We start from the raw sequence: 17,905 nt of genomic DNA on the forward strand, positions 1-17,905 counted from the left end.
AGGGATCACTGGTTAAGCAATGTCAAGTCAGCAGTCATGCAGCCAGGTAAGATACTAAAAAGCACACTGGAGACATTCTGGTTGTGACAATTTTTGCTAATACTGTCACTGGCTGCAGAAATTAGAAAAAGCAAAAAAAATTAGTTATTCCTTGAACAGAGTTCTAGTGCTGCTTAACTTACAACAAGGGAGTCTAAGAGTTCTGCAGGACCCTAAAAAAAACCAAGATTTTGAGCAGAATCCAGGCAAGTCTGTAAATAGGCAAATTTATTTGTAAACTGCCAGAAGGCAAGCTCAATAAAGCTGATTCACAAATCATATTTACCTGGAAGACTGACTGACTGTAAATAATCCTAACATTAATTTATATAGTGTTTTGTACTGGCCAATTGTCATTTCCCCATAACCACCCCTTCCTTCGAATCTAGATGTGATAATCCCATGACAGTTCATGTTTAACTTCAAACCCCCAGAGAAAATCTGTAAAACACTATGCCACCTGCACTTGCTGGTATGGTATTTTATGGTGCTATCTGCACACTGTCCATGCATGCCTTCACTGAAGTCCTATAGCACAAGGGCCCAAACCATCTGGATTTCTCCACAGCACAGAGTTTCAAGTTTAACAAATAATATTATGAGAAAAATGTTTTCTTGGGGCTTTTTGTTTTGTTTTTAGTCAGAGTCTCACTCTGTCACCCAAGCTCGAGTACAGTAGCATGATTATGGCTCACCACAGACTCAACCTCCTGGGCTCAGGCAATCCTTCTGCCTCAGTCTCCCGAGCTGGGATTACAGGTGCATGCCACATCTGGCTAATTTTTTTATTTTTTGTAGAGACAAGGTCTTGCTATGTTGCCCAAGTTCGTCTTGAACTCCTGGGCTCAAGAGATGCCCCTACCACAGCCTCCAAAAGTACTTGGATTACAGGCATAAGCCAACAAGACTGGCCACAACATTTCTCTAGCACAATTACCTGAAGGCACAGATATCTTCATTACAGACCATACATGACTACTCATATTTAGATATATCATGAACATCTATCACTTATTCTTCACTTATAAAGTACTTACCACAATGCCAATAACAATGTTCCCCTTTTTTTTGTCCTTAATGTTTTCCTTATTTTCACAGACACACAGAAGGTAGTTCGTAGAAGTATCAGTCATTATCTCATCAACATTTATAGCATCATCCAGCTTGATTAGGGGATTCACATGTAATGATCATTAAAGAAAAATATATGCTAAATTTCATTAATATTAACTATTTTCTCTTGTGTGTCTGTATAAAATGTTTCTATTAATGAAATTCTCAGGGATGAAAGCTGATTTTGGACAAGGTCAGTCTGGGCACATCCAATTTAGGAATTAGGAGATAAGAGCTACAACAGCAGCAAGAAGGGGTGATGTTCTAGGGATGGGCTTCAAATAAGAACCTCAAGCTCAGTCAAAAGAAAAAATAAAATTACCAGGCTTCTACAGTCAGATCAGCTTTGAATAACACAATGCAGTTCAAGGTTTGGAGTTCATTCTAAGTGACAGCCATTCCCTATCTATGGTATTAATGAAACAAAACAGTTCTTAGAATGTGGGTAGAAGCTAACTATAAATCAGTAGATTTGTAATAAACCCTAACAGAAATTATATTGTCACACAGTATCATTTAAGACCTTCTTATGTCTATATTCTTTTCTTCTAAAAGACCTGACCCCACCCCTAGTAAACATTTTTAAATGCAGCCTTATCTCATTTTGTATATAATTATTTGGCTTTTAAAATGACAGATTTTTATGACCTTGCTTTTGAAATTATTTTGCTTCAAGTAAAATTGAATTTATGAATGAAATGAGTCTTGTGAAGTGAGAAGGCTTCACCTACAATCTATTTCCAAAAGTAATAAAATTTTTATGGAGCTAACAATTAATGTAGATGGCCTACTATTTACATTTTATAAGCATTTAACTGTCTTAATTTTGACTTTGGAAGTTTTCTTTTCACATGTTGAAGTTAAGTTATTTAGGGGTCTTATTTTAAGATGATGCTAAGGAATTTGCAGTCCCTACACACCTCACCACGGCCCATAAACATAAGAGAAAAGATGTGAGTTCAAATCACTGCCAACTTGACATCATCTTCTACAGGGATCGCTTTTTTCCTGCTCGTAAAGTGTGATGAGTTCTCCTTTTACGTGACATTCGAAAAGCACTGTTTCAAGCCCTGCCAATCTCTCCTCTTCAGAGATGCACCTAGCCAAGGGTTCAAGCAACCTCACCACCTCATCTCATCAAAAAGGTGCCCAAAGGACAATTTTATTTATTTATTTATTTATTTATTTATTTTTATTATTATTATTTGAGTCAGAATCTCACTCTGTTGCCCAGGCTGGAGTGCAGTGGCACGCTCATGGCCACCCCAGCGTCAACCTACTGGGCTCAGACGATTCTTCTGCCTCAGCCTTCCAAGTAGCCAGAACTACAGGCATGCACTACCATGCCCAGCTAATTTTTTGATATATTGTAGAGATGAGGTCTCACCAAGTTGCCCAGGTTGGTCTCGAACCCATGGGTTCAGGCAATTCTCTCATCTCAGCCTCCCAAAGTGCTCAGATTACAGGCTTGAGCAATCATGCCCAGCCAGGACAATTTTAAAAAGCCCTAGCACCTTAAGACAAAGTCCTTACACCATTAAGAGAAAAATTCTATTAAAAAAAGGATATCTTCGCCAATGAGTGTAGACTTCGTATAAAGAGCAGTCAATTTGCGGGAAAAGAGTGAACTTTTGTTGTCTCCAATGGCCTTTAATGCTGCCGTTTCAGTTTGTTTCACAACTCCCACCTTCAAGAAAAATAAGAAATACTGACTATTAAATAATAAAAAAATATTGTTAAGAACTAATTTCAAAACGTTTAAAGGGTAATTCTGAAACACTTAAAATAAATAAACTAATCCACGATGTCTAGATGCAGGCTCTAAGTAATAAGCACCACAAGCAGCTGACAAGTGTGGACAGGTTACTTAGAAACATTCTATCAGAGAGTTAAACATTATACCCTAAATGTCTAATAATACACTAAAAACTCTTGAAGATATAATGCTAATAATTATGAAACACTTTCATTTCTCCAAAATGTCAAATTCTAAAACCAATTAATGCCCACTTGCCACCTTACAAAACATGTTTCCACTCTCTGGAAGAGAACCCAATCACCTTTTCCTGCAAATTAAAGGCAAAGCTGACCTTATATCCTTTTGCCACCAAGCGACGAACATGAACAAACAGCCTATGAGTAGGGATACTTGCTGTCATAAAGTTGTGATCTAAATGGCAATAAATATTGAGCTCCCGGGCTGCAATCTAAAAATTAAAAAAGAATATTAATAAATTTCTATCTTAAGATTTCCTAAGTGTGTTTTGCTCGCTTTGTTAAAAATTTATCAAGTATACACTTAGGATTTGTATGTATACTTAACTAAATGTACGATACATCAATGAGAAGTTTTAAAGACATGTTTGTATAGAAGTCTAAGGTTTAGTCTATCTTTGGCAGTTCCAAAGGCCTAACTTTACAGCCACCATCTGTATCTACAAATGACGCAGAAAAACATGACAAGTCTTCCCCTATGTCCTTGGATCTATCAAAACCTTAAGATGCTGAGCTTTCACTACACAAAAACTATTTAACACAGACAGCAGGAGGCTGTAATGAAACAGGAATCTGCCACACGGCATGTGCAAATAACTAACAATTAGAAGATACCACAGCAAATATATAAGTGATAAACCCACTTGGACAGAGGAAACTTTGAAGAAGTGAGGAAAAAAAAACCCTGGTCCAGTTGGCTAATTAATGATGCATAACTGAGAGAAATATAGAATCAAGCAGCACTACCTGTACCATGGCTGAATTTTGCACACTAAAGCCATGGGAACTCTCCTTCCAACACTCTCACTCATCAACCCTACCCTATCTCTGAACTATTTTCATCCCTAACAGAAGGGTAGGAAAACATCAGCCTTTACTGTGGTCATACCTGAATTTACCATTTAACCTAGACAGTTTCTTTCTCCCCTTCACCCACGTACAGAACGTCAACTATGTATTTGTTCCTGTCCTCAGAAAACATGCTGACACTACATCAGAGTTTAATTTCAGCACAATGCAACAAACTTAAAAGAACATATTCTTCCTGCTACAGAGGTCTTAAGAAACTTTAAGGAAAAAAGTTAGCCAAATGTTCATTTCCTATTCATGAGGCAGCAGACATGCTACTGCACGATCCTCTGGCGCTGGATCATCCAACCATGCCTAAAACTGTGCAATCATCCAAATCATTCACAACTTCTAACAAAGGTGTCATCAGCAGTACTTTCCCTAAGCTTGACCACTGAACGCTCAAGATATTTAATGTAGGCCCCAGTGAAGAAGGTTAAATGTTAACTTGAGCATTAAATGCAATCCTGAAAAGTTAAACTTAAAAATCAAATATAATTCTGTAGTACCAAGGGTACCTGCATAATGAACATTTGTATACTTAACCCTGAATTGTATCCCACATCTTTAAAATGAAAAAATTAAAAGAAAAAAAAAATCATGTAGCACTTCAAACACTTCTTCTTGGTAGCTGGCAGAGTTAATATGTTCTTCTACTGAGACTTAACTTTGTTCCTGGCTATGAAAATTCATAAATCAAGAGTAAATAGAAGAACTTCCACATCTCAAAATCTTTTTCTTGCTTGAATCTTCATTAGAAAACATATTCACATGATTATGGTTCAACACTAATTGATCCATTCAATAAACTTCTGATGGATTAAAAAGTACTGTCCCAGCACCAAGGTGAAAAAGCACTAACATTCCAGTAGGGACCCTCACCTCTCCCCTACAAGTCTGACTTCCATGAAGTTTCTTGTGTCTATTTTAGGTTTTTATAATACTTTAAATGTATAATACTTTAAATGACAGCATTTTTAAAAGGTAACTGATTAAAATAGCTTTTACATAAGATCAGAAAATGAAACAAAAATACTAAAAAATATCTAAGGCTGGACACGAAAACATGAAATTGTATTTGAAAAATGACTTACCTCTGCATCTTCCCCAAAGAATCGATACTTATATCCACATTCCACACACAACACTGCATCTTTGTGCTGCTGCTTCATCTCTATGTATTGTAACTCTAACGGTGTATAGATGCTTTTGGATCGTTTATTAGATGGTTTAGAATCAGAAGTTTTCTGTAAATTGTCTTGACTATGTGATGATCCAAACTGACTGAGATCACAAAGCATCTTGCCCTGCCAACCAAAAGATTTATATAATTTTAAAAGTATTAACCATAATAATAAGTTTCCAGAGAGAGAAAATGCAAATTTGGCAAAAAGCTAACACTTGGTCAATCTAGATAAAGAGTTTATAGAAGCATATTGTAGTACTCAGGCAAGTAATCGGAGAATTCAAAACTTTTTCAAAGTAAAAGGTTAAAAAATTTAAGAATAAATGACACTATCAAATAACTACACAAATTTTGAAAGTCTTAACATCTTAATGTTTTATATACTTTTTTAAAATTTGATTTAATTAAATAAATTATTGTTAAGATTACTATTCTTTTTGTTACTTATTCTCAGGTTCATAATGCACAAAGGACCAGAAGCACAAATCTGGCTCTCTCAGGAGTAGGGCAAAACCACTTTGGGTAAACACGCCAACAGCTAAATTGTCCTATTTCTAAGGACACCCTAAAAGACAATATGTTCTATAAATCTTTATTCCAAGAAAGAATCACGACTTTTGGTAAAGAAATATGAGAAAGAGCTCTCAGAAAACACAGAGCACAGGCTATATTTTCAGTCTTAGTATTCCTACTATCCCTACCTTCCTGTGACGAGAATCATCATTTATGCCAATTCACAGCTTAGAGCAAATTCCTTGCTTACTAGACACAATTTAGAAAAATGTAAAATAAGATAAATTTATAGGATAAATCAAGCTCCTAATTAATTGTCACTCCATCACTGTCAACATCTAAAAAATTTCCAAGCTACCCCTAGAATAAAAAATATAGCCTAAAAGACTATAGACTAATAGAAAGAGATAAGAGAAATGGCCCAGGAAGGGGAGTCCAGTCCAAAAGAAAACCCAGAAACATGTACTTTGCAGTTGCCAAATGTTTACATAATTCAGTTGCCTGGGACACGAGGTAAAAACATTAACTTTTCTTTTTTTCTCTTTTTCTTTTTTTTTCACCTTTAAATGTATTTTAAAATTGTGGGGTACAATTCAGGGTTAGGTATACAAACATTCATTGTGCAGGTTCCCTTGTTGATGAGGTGTGCCCTCCCTTCCCCAGGACGTTTCCCACTACTGCCAATCCCACCTCCCCGGCCCCCTTCCCCCGCAGTTTCCTGCTACTGTCAATCCTTTTCTTACAGTATTATGATAGTTGTTCAAGGTCCACTTATGAGTGAGACCATGTGATACTCAGTTCTTTGTTTCTGTGAAAGATCACTCAGTATTACATAGACTCTAAGTCCATTCAGGTTGCTGCAAAGTTCATGATTTTGTTCTTCTTTATGGCTGCGTAATATTCCACTGTGTATATGTACCACATTTTTTTATCCAGTCCTCTTTTGATGGGCAGCACAGTTGGCTCCATGTTCTTACTATTGTAAACAATGCTGCGATAAGTATATGTGTGCAGGTATCTTTTTTATAGAGTGATTTGAGTTCTTCTGAGTATATTCCCAGTAGGGGGATTGTGGGGTCATATGGAAGGTCGATTTTTAGAACTTTTAGGCATCGCCACACTCTTTTCCACAGAGGCTGTACTGATTTACACTCCCACCAACAGTGTAGAAGTGTTCCCTTTTCGCCACATCCTCTCCAGCATCTGTTATTTTTTGAGTTATTGACGATGGTCATTCTGACTAGAGTTAGGTAGTATCTCAGTGTAGTTTTAATTTGTATTTCTTTGATGACTAGTGAGGTTGAACATTTTTTCATGTGTCTGTTGGCTACTCATATGTCTTCTTTTGAGAAGTGTCTATTCATATCTTTTGCCCACTTTGTAATGGAGTTGTTTGTTTGTTTTTTCTTTTCAGCACGTTTGAGTTCCTTGTAGATCCTAGATGTTAGACCTTTGTAAGACATAGAGTTGGCAAATATTTTTTCCCAGTCTGTGGACTGTCTCCCTGCTCCCTTGATGGTTTCTTTGGCTTTGCAGAAGCTTGTCAGTTTGATAAGGTCCCACTTGTCTATCTTATCTCTTAAGGCATGGGCACTCAGGGTTTTGTTCAGGAATTGGTTGCCAGTTCCAATTTCCATAAGAGTGTCTCCTGCATTTTCTAAGATCCTCTTATAGTTTTAGGTTTTACGTTTAGGTCTCTGATCCATTTAGAGTTGATTTTTGTGTATGGTGAAAGGTGGGGTCCTGTTTCAATCTTCTGCATGTGGTCAGCCAGTTTTCCCAAAACCATTTACTGACTAGGTTTTCCTCTCCCCAGTGGTTGGTGATGGAGACTTTGTCAACATTAACTTTTCAAAGAGACTCAATTTATCTACAAACCTTCAGGAGTCTGCAGAAAAACTGAGCTTTTAAAATGAGATAAACACAGACAAAATGAGAGCTTTTAAAACAATATCCATGCCCAGTGCTCATTAAAGACCAACTAAATAAGATTCTGAGGGAAGTTCTTAATACCAGATTTGGTTTAAATGCCCTATGACATTCTAGTTTAAAGGCAGGATTGACAGCCAACCACAATTCTGAATTATAGATTTAAATGATGGAGTTAAATTCCCTGATTTTGTAATGATCAAAACCATTAAAAGTCACAAAACAAACACTGGAAGAAGTAAAAAGCCCATCTTCATGTGGCTTCCCTTTAAATTTACTTTATATCTGTCAAGCTTTCAACAGAAAACCTCAAAACAACTATGTAAGTGGCCCACCATGATTTTCCATGCTATTCATGGAAACTATAAAAAGAACAAAAAGAGACTGTGCTTGTGTTAATTATCAATAAAGCATCCCCCAAGTCACTAGTTCCCAGTCTAGGAAGTACATTGTAATTATAAAAAAAGGTTTTGTTTTGTTTCAAAAAAACCCAACCATCCCCAAAACAATGAATCAGAATCTCCAGAGACAACAAAAACAAAACTAAACTAACAAAAAAACTCCCTCAGTTAATTCAGATAATCACCCAAGTTTGGAAACCACCACCCTGAAAGACCAAACCAACCTCCAGTACTTCAGGACCACAGATCCAGTACACTCAAAGAACCCAATATTATTTCAGAACCACTACCCTGAGGTCACTGAGGGCAGCGGTTCTGAAGTACTATTATGTTCTGTGTGGTTACTCAGTCCCAAACCTAACAGGACTTTAGAATCACAACCTGAATGATGCAATAGAAACGAATACTACTACAGTTCCACTGGCATGACTGACCCCAGAAGAACCCACAGTACTTCAGAACCACTGCCCTGAGTGGCCCCATAGAACCTAACTGTCCCTCGGAAACATAATCCTGAGTGACTCCATAGAACCTAATAGTACTTAAGACCCAGTGCCCTGACTGATCCTACAGAACCTAAAAGTACTTCAGAACCTCTGCCCTCAGTGACCTCACAGACCCTAATAATACTTCAGAACCACCACCCTGAGTGATCATACAGAACATGAAAGTATTTCAGAACCACTGCCCTGAGTGATCCCGCAAAATATAACAGTACTTCAGAACTACTGCTCTAAGTGACCTCACAGATCATAATACAGTACTTCAGAACCACTGCCCTGAGAGACTCCACAGAACATAGTAGTACTTTAGCACCACTGCCCTCAGTGACTTCACAGAACCTAAAAGTACTTCACAACCACTGCCCTCAGTGACCTCACAGAACCTAATAGTACTTCAGAACCACTGCCCTGAGTGACCCCACAGAACATAATAGTACCTCAGAATCACTGCCCTCAGTGACCTCACAGAATCTAACAGTATTCCAGAACCACTGCCCTCAGTGACCTCACAGAACCTAAAAGCACTTCAGAACCACTGTCCTCAGTGACTCCACTGATCTAATAGTACTTTGGAATGACTGCCCTGAATGACTTCACAGAACATAGTAATACTCAGAATGACTGCCCTCAGTGATCCCACAGAACATAATAGTACTTTAGAACCACTATCCTCAGTAACCTCACAGAATCTAATAGTACTTCAGAACCATTGCCCTCAGTGAGTCCACAGAACCTAATAGTACTAATTCTAACAATATTTATAACCACTGCCCTGAGGGACCCCACAGAACATAACAGTACCCAGAATGATGCCCTGAGTGACCCTATAGAACGAAATGCTACTTCAGCACTACTGCCCTCAGTAACCCCACATAACGTAATAGTACTTCAAAACCACTGCCTTCAGTGACCCCACCGAACCTAACAGTACTTCAGAACCACTGCCCAGAGTGACCCCACAGAACATAACAGTACCCAGAATGACTCCCCTCAATGACCTCACAGAACCTAATAGTACTTCAGAAACACTGCCTTCAGTGACCTCTTAAGGACCTAATAGCACCTCAGAACCACTGTTCTCAGTGACCCCACTGAACATAATAGCAAAAGATCTGACAATTGAGCTTGTTTTAGGAAAAATATTACATACCTCATTGCTAAATATCACTACAGTCACCTTCAAAGTACTCCCCTTGGGAAGCTATGCACCGATGCCAGTGTCTAATGAACCCATCAAAGCAATTTTGGAATGTGTTTCTGGACTGGCCATCAGAGCTGTTGTCACAAGAATATCGGAGTTTGAATTAGAGCAACAAACATTAATTTCTTGTTAAACTTGGCAAGAGTGGAAGTGAAATCAGGGACATGTCAGTCCAAGTTTATGGGGATAATGCCATGAAGAAAACAGCAGTGTACAAATAGATTAAACATTTTTCTGGGTGCAGAAAAAGTGTCACTGATGAACAGAAGTCAGGATGGCCAGTAACAAGCAGAACTGACAAAAATACTGATAAAAAATTTGTAGATTGTGCATCAAAATCACCAGCTGACTGTGAGAAGCATAGCAGACCAAATAAACATTGATAGAGAAACAGTTAAGAAAATCTTTACAGAAAATCTTGGCATGACAAAAATGTGTGCCAAAAAATGGTCCCAAAGGAGCTCTTGCATGTACCAGCTCACATAGCACTTTCTGTGAGGGGATTTTTAGCCAGTAAACAAATAACTGTATTAGAACACCCTTCCTATTCACATAATAGTACTTCATAATAGATCTGGCCCCAAATGACTTTTTTCTTTACCAAAAGATAAAGGAAATATTGAAAGGAAGATATCTTGATGGCACTGGGACACCAAGGGTAATATGATGACAGCTCTGATGTCCATTCCAGAAAAAGAGCTCCAAACTGCTTTGACAGATGGACTAGGCGCTGGCACTGGTGCATAGCTTTCCAAGGGGAGTACTTTGAAGGTCACCGTAGTGACACTCAGCAATGAGGAGTGTAACATTTTTTCTAAGGTGAGTTGCCGGACCTCATACTTCAGAACCGCTGCCCCGAGTGACCCCACTGAACCTAATAGTACTTCAGAACTACTGCCCTCAGTGATCCCACAAAACATAGTAGTACTTCAGAACCACTGCCCTCACTGACCCGACAGAACATAATAGTACCCAGAATGATTGCCCTCAGTGACCCCACAAAATGTAACAATACTTCAGACCACTGCATGCATTATTCACAGAAACTACTATTCTGGGTCCACAGATGCTCATCTACATAGGAATTACATACCTTTTGATTAATTTGAGACCTGGCATCTTCAGAAGAGGCTGCATTCTTTGCCCGTAGAAGAGTGATATCATCAAAATCGGTACATTTTGGCAGGACTGCAAATCTCTTCTGAAGAGGTTCTGTCTGGACTCTGTTTTGAGGAGGGGCAGAATCACAGCAGAATTCTTTCAATTTTTCCAGAGATTTTAAAACATTCCTTGTCCTCAGACATCTCTTTTGCTCTAAGGTAAAAAAAAAAAAAAAAAAAAAAAAAAAAATAACAATAGTATTTTGGTTATGTCCATTTATAACAAGCAAAGAATTTCCTAAAGTGGTAGACTCCCACTAAAGCAATGAACTGAACTACAATGTAATTTTTAAAAAGTAAAGAAACATTGGGTTCTAGGTACAGATAGAATATTAAAACACAGATCTAACTGTACTTGCTCCTAAAGCCTCACTACTACCTTAGGGTTTTGTTCTTTTTTTTCTTCTTTTTTTTTTTATGCGATAAAGACAGAGAGGAGAGGTGACACCTGCAAATGAAATATCTAACGAGCAGAGAAACTACATGAGCAATAACCCATTCAGCACACCTGAAAGCTAAATCCCAAATTAGAAATTAGAAAACTAAGAACCAATCCAATTTACAAGATAAAATGCTCAAAAGACTTGGGAATAGGGCGCTAGTAGCTTTGGAAATGCAGTAAAGGGAGTTTCATAAATAAATTAGATAAGTACAAAGTGATTTGATCCCTAGACCTCCTGTCCCTCTCCAAGTTCAAAGGCAGTTGCTTCCCCATCAGCTGACTGGGGGTGTCTTCCTGGAAAGGTAAAAGGCAAAAGAGGCACAGTTGAAGGAGCACTGCAACTAGCCCAGGATGATGGGAACATGGTTCACTGTGTGTGGGTACACCCGCCTCTCACTTCCCCAGCTCTCAGAACCCAGACAGCCAGAGCACTCCCTCCAGGCCAAAGATGAAAAGATTCCTAACCAAGTAATCCCACCTGCTCAAGAGAACAATCTAAAGATACTGACATCTTTCTTGGTTCACTGAGAAATCTGCACACTTAGACACACCTGCCTTCCTACCTCCATTGCTTTGCCCAAGTTATGCTTCCAATGTCAAAACTGTACTCATTCTTCAAGATCATCTCAAAGCTATCTTCTCCATGAAACCCTCTGCTAATTCTCCCAGCTTAAATCCATCTTTCTTTCTGTGTTCCTATAACAAGATCGAGTCCTTTCATTACCTCGTCACAATCTGCCAATTTGCAGTTGTTCATAGGCAAGCAATTCAGAAAAGAAGAGAAATGAACACTTCCTGGGTCTCTACCATGTACTGGAAATACCTAACCCTTTAGCACTATACTATTAGGGAGTTAATACTAAACACAAGGGATGGGGGCTGCATGCATCCACCATCCCTTACCTTCCCTAGTAAAGCAAAAACATTCTGAGAGTAAAAAAGTTGAGTTGTGTTTTGTTCATTTCCTGCCATATTTATACTCAAGTCTCTTTTCGGATGTATACCTGATCATGTCTCCCATGAATCTCCTTGCCAGAAAAATGTAAATTTGAATCTTTTCTCAAATGTGTATGTTCACCTTGTTTACTATTACTCTCCCCATTTCAAAATGTACAATTGAATCATTCTTCAAAAGAACACTGCAAGTGTGTATTATACAAGGATTTCCCTCCAATGCCTATAAAAAAGTTTTCATAGGATGGGTGGGGTGAAAATCTTGGGGTTCTTCTTGTGAAAAAGGAGTACTGAGAAAGTTGATCACACAAACAGAGTCATTCTTGTCAAGCCCAGCTAAAATGTAGTCGAGGAGCCAGAGAAGAAGTACTCAGATCACATGTCATTGCTCCAGAAATGTACTCCTCTGCAAATCTGGCTGCTAAAACTGCCTGCTATAATCTGAAACCCGTTTCATCTGTCAGCTGCTGAAACATCTGCTGTGACTGTAAAGTTATATTTATTACCTTTACCCACCACAGTCACTCACCAATCAGGGTTCATCAATGCCCCAATATCTTACTAATGCCAACAAATTTTCTTTCAAAAGAACACATAACATTTTTCCTTTTTAATGAAAACTCCAACCAACTTCTGTGTTCTTCCCACACACCAAAGACCATCTGATCTGGGCATGCCCCAAATGGAATTTCTGCTTCCCAAATAAAATGTTTTCACTTTAGAAATTCATCTCTGTATTTTATTTGACTTGAACAATATGTAAAAACGAGTGCTAAAAACAGAGTGAAACATTCAAGGACTCTTACGGCTTCTAGATGCTTCAGGATGAGTAATAACACTCAAACTTCATCACTTCCTAAAACTTACTACAGTTTACAATTACAGTCATGCATTGTTTAATGTTGGGGATATGGTCTGAGAATTGTCTTTAGGTGATTTCATTGTTGTGTGAACATCAGAGAGTGTCCTTACACACTCCTAGATGGTGCAGCTTACTGCACACCTAGGATGCACGATGTAGCCTATTGCCCCTAGGCTACAAACCTATATGCATGTTACTACATTGAATACTGCAGGCAAGTATAACACAATAGTATTTGTGGATCTAAACATACAAAAGGTACAGTAAAAATATGATATTATAATTTTATGAGACCACATACACAAACCACTGTATATGTGGTTTGTCACTGAACAAAACATCATTATGTAGCACGTGACTAGACTTATGTTCTTAATGTCACTAATGTTTACTGTCTCTGGGTGATGGAAACACCATATGATGGTATGCTACTGCTGATACACACCCTTTCCAACTCCGCAAAGGTCAAGTCTTAGGATGGGCTCAGCTAGCCCTAGAGTAAAGGGCCTCCCCCACTAAAGTTTAAAAACAATCCTTAAAAAGATCAAACTGCAGGCTGGGTGTGGTGGCTCACACCTATAATCCCAGCACTTTGGGAGGCCAAAGTGGGAGGATTCCTTGAGCCCAGGAGTTTGAAACCAGCCTGGACAACATAGTGAGACCTTGTCTCCACAAAAATTTAAAAAATTAGCTGGACGCAGTGACACCTGTAGGCCCAGCTACTTAGGAGGCTAATGCAAAACGTACACTTAAGCCTAGAAGTTGGAAACTACTGTGAGCTATGATTGCGCCACTGCACCACGGGGGACAGCTGCTAAGGGATACAGGGTTTCTTTGTGGGTTGATAAAAGTGTTCCAAAATTGAATTTGATGATGGTTACACAACTCTTGGAATATATGAAAAGTCATTATATTGCACATGCTATCTAATGAATTGTATGGTATGAGAGCTGTATCTTCATAACTCTGTAACTAAAAACAAAAACTGACATGGAGCAGCTACCCAGCTTCTAACTAGTGGAAAGCCCCTTCCCTTCTTCCTGAGTGCCATTTTTAACAAGTGGCAAAGGATTTTATTTTTTATTTTTTTGAGTTGAAGTCTCACTCTGTCACCCAGACTGGAGTGCAGTGGCCGCTCCCAGCCACCACAGCCTCGACCTGCTGGGCTAATTTTTTGATTTATTGTAGAGATGAGGTCTCACCAAGTTGCCCAGGCAGGTCTCGAACCCGTGGGCTCAGGCAATCCACTCATTCAAACTTTCCAATTCCTGTCTTATTTCAGCAACTTTCTTTCTTTTTTTTGAGTTGGAGTCTCACTCTGTTGCCCAGACTGGAGTGCAGTGGCACACTCCCAGCCACAGCAGCCTCGACCTGCTGGGGTCTGGCGATCCTCCCGCCTCAGTCTTCCAAGTAGCCGGAACTACAGGTGCGCACTATCACACCTGGCTAGTTTCTGATTTATTGCAGAGACAAGGTCTCGCCAAGTTGCCCTGGCAGGTGTCAAGCCCGGCCTCAGGCAATCCACTCGCCTCCCAAAGTGCTGGGATTACAGGCTAAGCCACCGAGCCCGGCTGATTTCAGCAACTTTCAATCTCATCTGTCCTGCATGGCCTTGGATAAGTAACTGTGGTAACCCTCAAGTCTCTCTATCACCCACCTCTTCCTCTATAAAAGGATAAGCATTCTTGGGAGGAATAAATGAGCTTCAAAAAGCCTCAAGAACGAGTCTATGCAGAGTAAAGAAGCAAGAAAGGCAGATAGCCCAGACATATAGCACTGACACTTGACATATTCTGTCAAGTCATGCCTCCCTCTTCAGGCCCCCTTCAGAAAGGAAGAGGAAGGCATCACCAGCTTTATCTTTCTCCTTAGCCATAACCTCCATTTCTGTAGTCATTTCACACTAAGGCTTTCATGCAAAAATCCAAACTTTACCTTTAATGAAAGGATAGATATCTTGTGTATATTTCCAGTAAACCAATACCTCCATTGAACTGGGACTTTTTTTTTTTTTTTTGCTTTTGTCTCACTCTCTTGACCTAATTTATAATGAAGAAAGGAAGATTTCTATCTTCCCTTTTCACAAATTCTCTGAGGTCAAAAACTAGAGAAAAATCTGCTCAACAATCTATGTCCAACACCACCTCAAGAAGTCCAGGTGCTCAGATGAGCAGTTTTTATTCAATGCCTTTTAGCACCCAGAAAAAGCAGATCCATGCAAAAAAAAAAAAAAAAAAAGGAGGGGGTAGATCTATATGTCTTGATATTGAAAATTATGCAAAAGGTCCTGCTAAATAGAAAAAGATAGCATAATACAAACTGTAAAACATGATAAAAATGTTAAACTAATTTGTGGGCCTATGCATATGGACACATGTATATATATAAATAGAAAAATCTGGAAGAACATACTGAACCCCAAACAATTAGCAGTAGGCATCAATGAAAGGGAAGAATTATAGGGTCTTTCCACCAAATTTCTGTATTGTTTGAAACTTGTATTAGCAAGAATGTTTTACTTTCATATCAGGACAAAATCAGCTAGAAGAAATAAGAGAAAGTTGGAGGAACTACAGCTAAAAGGCAGAACTCCAGCTCCACCAACCTCCAACCTCCTACACATAGCACCACCACATGGGAAAGGGTCACTCTGCTCAGGCACAGTTGAACTTTTATCTACAAAGGAAAGAGACACAACCCTCTATCAGGCCCCTCTGCCTCTGGAGAAGTCACAAACACCAGGGCCATGACTGGGGAGAAGGAAGAATCATCACCCACAACTCACCGGGGTTGCCAGACACCAAATCACTCCCTCCTTCCTTTTCTTGGACTTTCTTTGCTTTCTTTTTATCAGGTTCATCATTTCCCAGAGGTCTCTTTTTACTTCTGTCAATTTTTGCAGCCTTATCAGAAAGGTTAGAAAATGAGGTTAGTTCCATTCTAAGAAGGCTTGATGTACGTAAAGTAATTTAAACCTTATATCTGAGTGACGACAAGTTCCTTGCCATCTACCTCCATAGGATCATCTACTTTTACCTGTGGAAAAGTCTAAGGGTGAACTGTTTTGGACCCCATCAAAGACAAATCAGACCCTGATGACACTGAAGTATGAGTTGCAGCACCTCAAGCCTCCTAGAATTAACTGAAACCAAGATTGCTACCTTTCTGCACTCAAACTGCCTTCAGTTGTCTCAAACTGTAAAACTGGAATCGCTGTACTTACATATGTTAAATAAAATACCTCTATGAAATAAATATCTATTTAGAAAAGTCACAATTAGAGGTGAAAGACTGGTAATAAAGACCAAACCATTTTTTAAGTGTTAACTGTAATTTAACTGTTTCCTGTTTAAATGGCTATGTTCACCACCAAAGATGCAACAAAATTATGAGCCTTTTATTGGCAGGAAACCTGTCCCAAACTTAACTACTTCACTAAATATTAAACGATGGGTGTAAAATAAAACCCTGGTGAAGTCATGACAATGCAGGTCATCCTCCAAAACATAAGGACAGGTGAGGAGCAATCACTTTAGGGAAGAAGGAAGGGAACAAGATTTCCAGGCAGCCAAGCTGTCACCCGCACTAACTCGTAGTGGGTGCTCGGGCCAGTCTGCCATCCGCGTCCACAATCTCAGTTTGGGCAACACTGTGCAGGGCCCCCAGATCTTCCCCTGAGGCAGCAGCCCTGGCTAAAAAAACAAAAACACTGCTTATTTTACTGCATTGAAGGATGGCAACAGGAAGGACCCAACCATCAGCGATCATACCCACACCATCTTAAGAAACTCCATCCACGTTTGTATACTTAACCCTGAATTGTACCCCACATCTTTATAATAAAAATTAAAAAAAAAAACAAAAACTCCATCCACCCAAATTGTCTAACGGGTTCTACATCTACACTGGGAAGGGTGTGGCCACGGGAAACCTCACGGTGTGACGTCACGTTATCACCACAGAACTGAAACGGTGAGCCACGCTGCTGCCGCCTGACGAACAAGAGCCCTGGAAGCCACTTCCTTCCAGCACCCACAAGTGAAATCCCCAAACCACAAACCCAGGAAAACAAGAGGGACGACGAGGCTACAAGAAACCTCCCGCATCAGAATGGGTCAGGAGACCCGAACTCCCGCCACCGCCCGTGAGACCTCAGCCTCCGGTAGACTGCCACCAGCACCGGAACCACAAACCGGAGGTGGCCCCAGATTGGCTCTCACCACGAGCTCCCTCCCCGGGCCCGCCCCTTCCCACCCGGACATGCGCCTCGCGGGAGCCTCCCCCCCCCCCCGATGGCCCCGCCCCTTTCGGGGGGCCCCGCCCTCGCCCGGGTACCGCTCAGAACCTACCAGGTGTGGCTGCACCAGCGGGAAGGCGGACGCTCGGGACGCTGCGGAGTCGGGGTCCGTCTGGCCCCCTGTGGCCGTGGGGGAGGAGATGGACTTCAGACTTCCCGTACGCTGGAAGAACCGGCTCAAAACCGCTTGCCTCGCAGAGGCTGGGCCGGAGGCACCGCAACCGCCCGCCGCAGGCTTCCGACGAGACATCGCAGGGCAAGTGCACAGCCGGTGCGAGGCCCAGCCGACAGCGCGAGCCCGCAGTTCCCGGGCGTCTGCCGGCACGCGCACGCCGCGACCTGCCGTGCGCCGGAAGGCGTGGTCTCGCTGCCCTCGCGCGTGGGGGGCGGGGCCTTGTCTCACGCGGGAGGCGGGGCCTCGCTGCCCACGTGGGGGGCGGGACGGTAGCTTTCGCGCCACT

General features: G+C 40.4%; 1 protein-coding gene across 1 annotated transcript in view; it reads right to left on the reverse strand.

Annotated features, from left to right (window-relative positions):
- Positions 1–17,755, reverse strand: part of MSH3 (mutS homolog 3) — a 166,991-nt gene extending 149,236 nt beyond the window's left edge. The window contains exons 1-7 of the mRNA XM_008048264.2: positions 17,497–17,755; positions 15,933–16,050; positions 10,823–11,043; positions 5,091–5,303; positions 3,243–3,359; positions 2,722–2,839; positions 1,077–1,222 (exon numbers count right to left, since the gene is read on the reverse strand). Coding sequence (XP_008046455.1) covers positions 1,077–1,222; positions 2,722–2,839; positions 3,243–3,359; positions 5,091–5,303; positions 10,823–11,043; positions 15,933–16,050; positions 17,497–17,694 — 1,131 coding nt within the window. The 5' untranslated portion in view covers positions 17,695–17,755. The remainder of the gene's footprint in view (positions 1–1,076; positions 1,223–2,721; positions 2,840–3,242; positions 3,360–5,090; positions 5,304–10,822; positions 11,044–15,932; positions 16,051–17,496) is intronic.
- Positions 17,756–17,905: the final 150 nt, after the last annotated feature.

This window comes from Carlito syrichta, unplaced genomic scaffold (assembly GCF_000164805.1).
Source record: "Carlito syrichta isolate Samal-C Ts95f unplaced genomic scaffold, Tarsius_syrichta-2.0.1 Scaffold123293, whole genome shotgun sequence".
Lineage (NCBI taxonomy): Eukaryota > Metazoa > Chordata > Mammalia > Primates > Tarsiidae > Carlito > Carlito syrichta.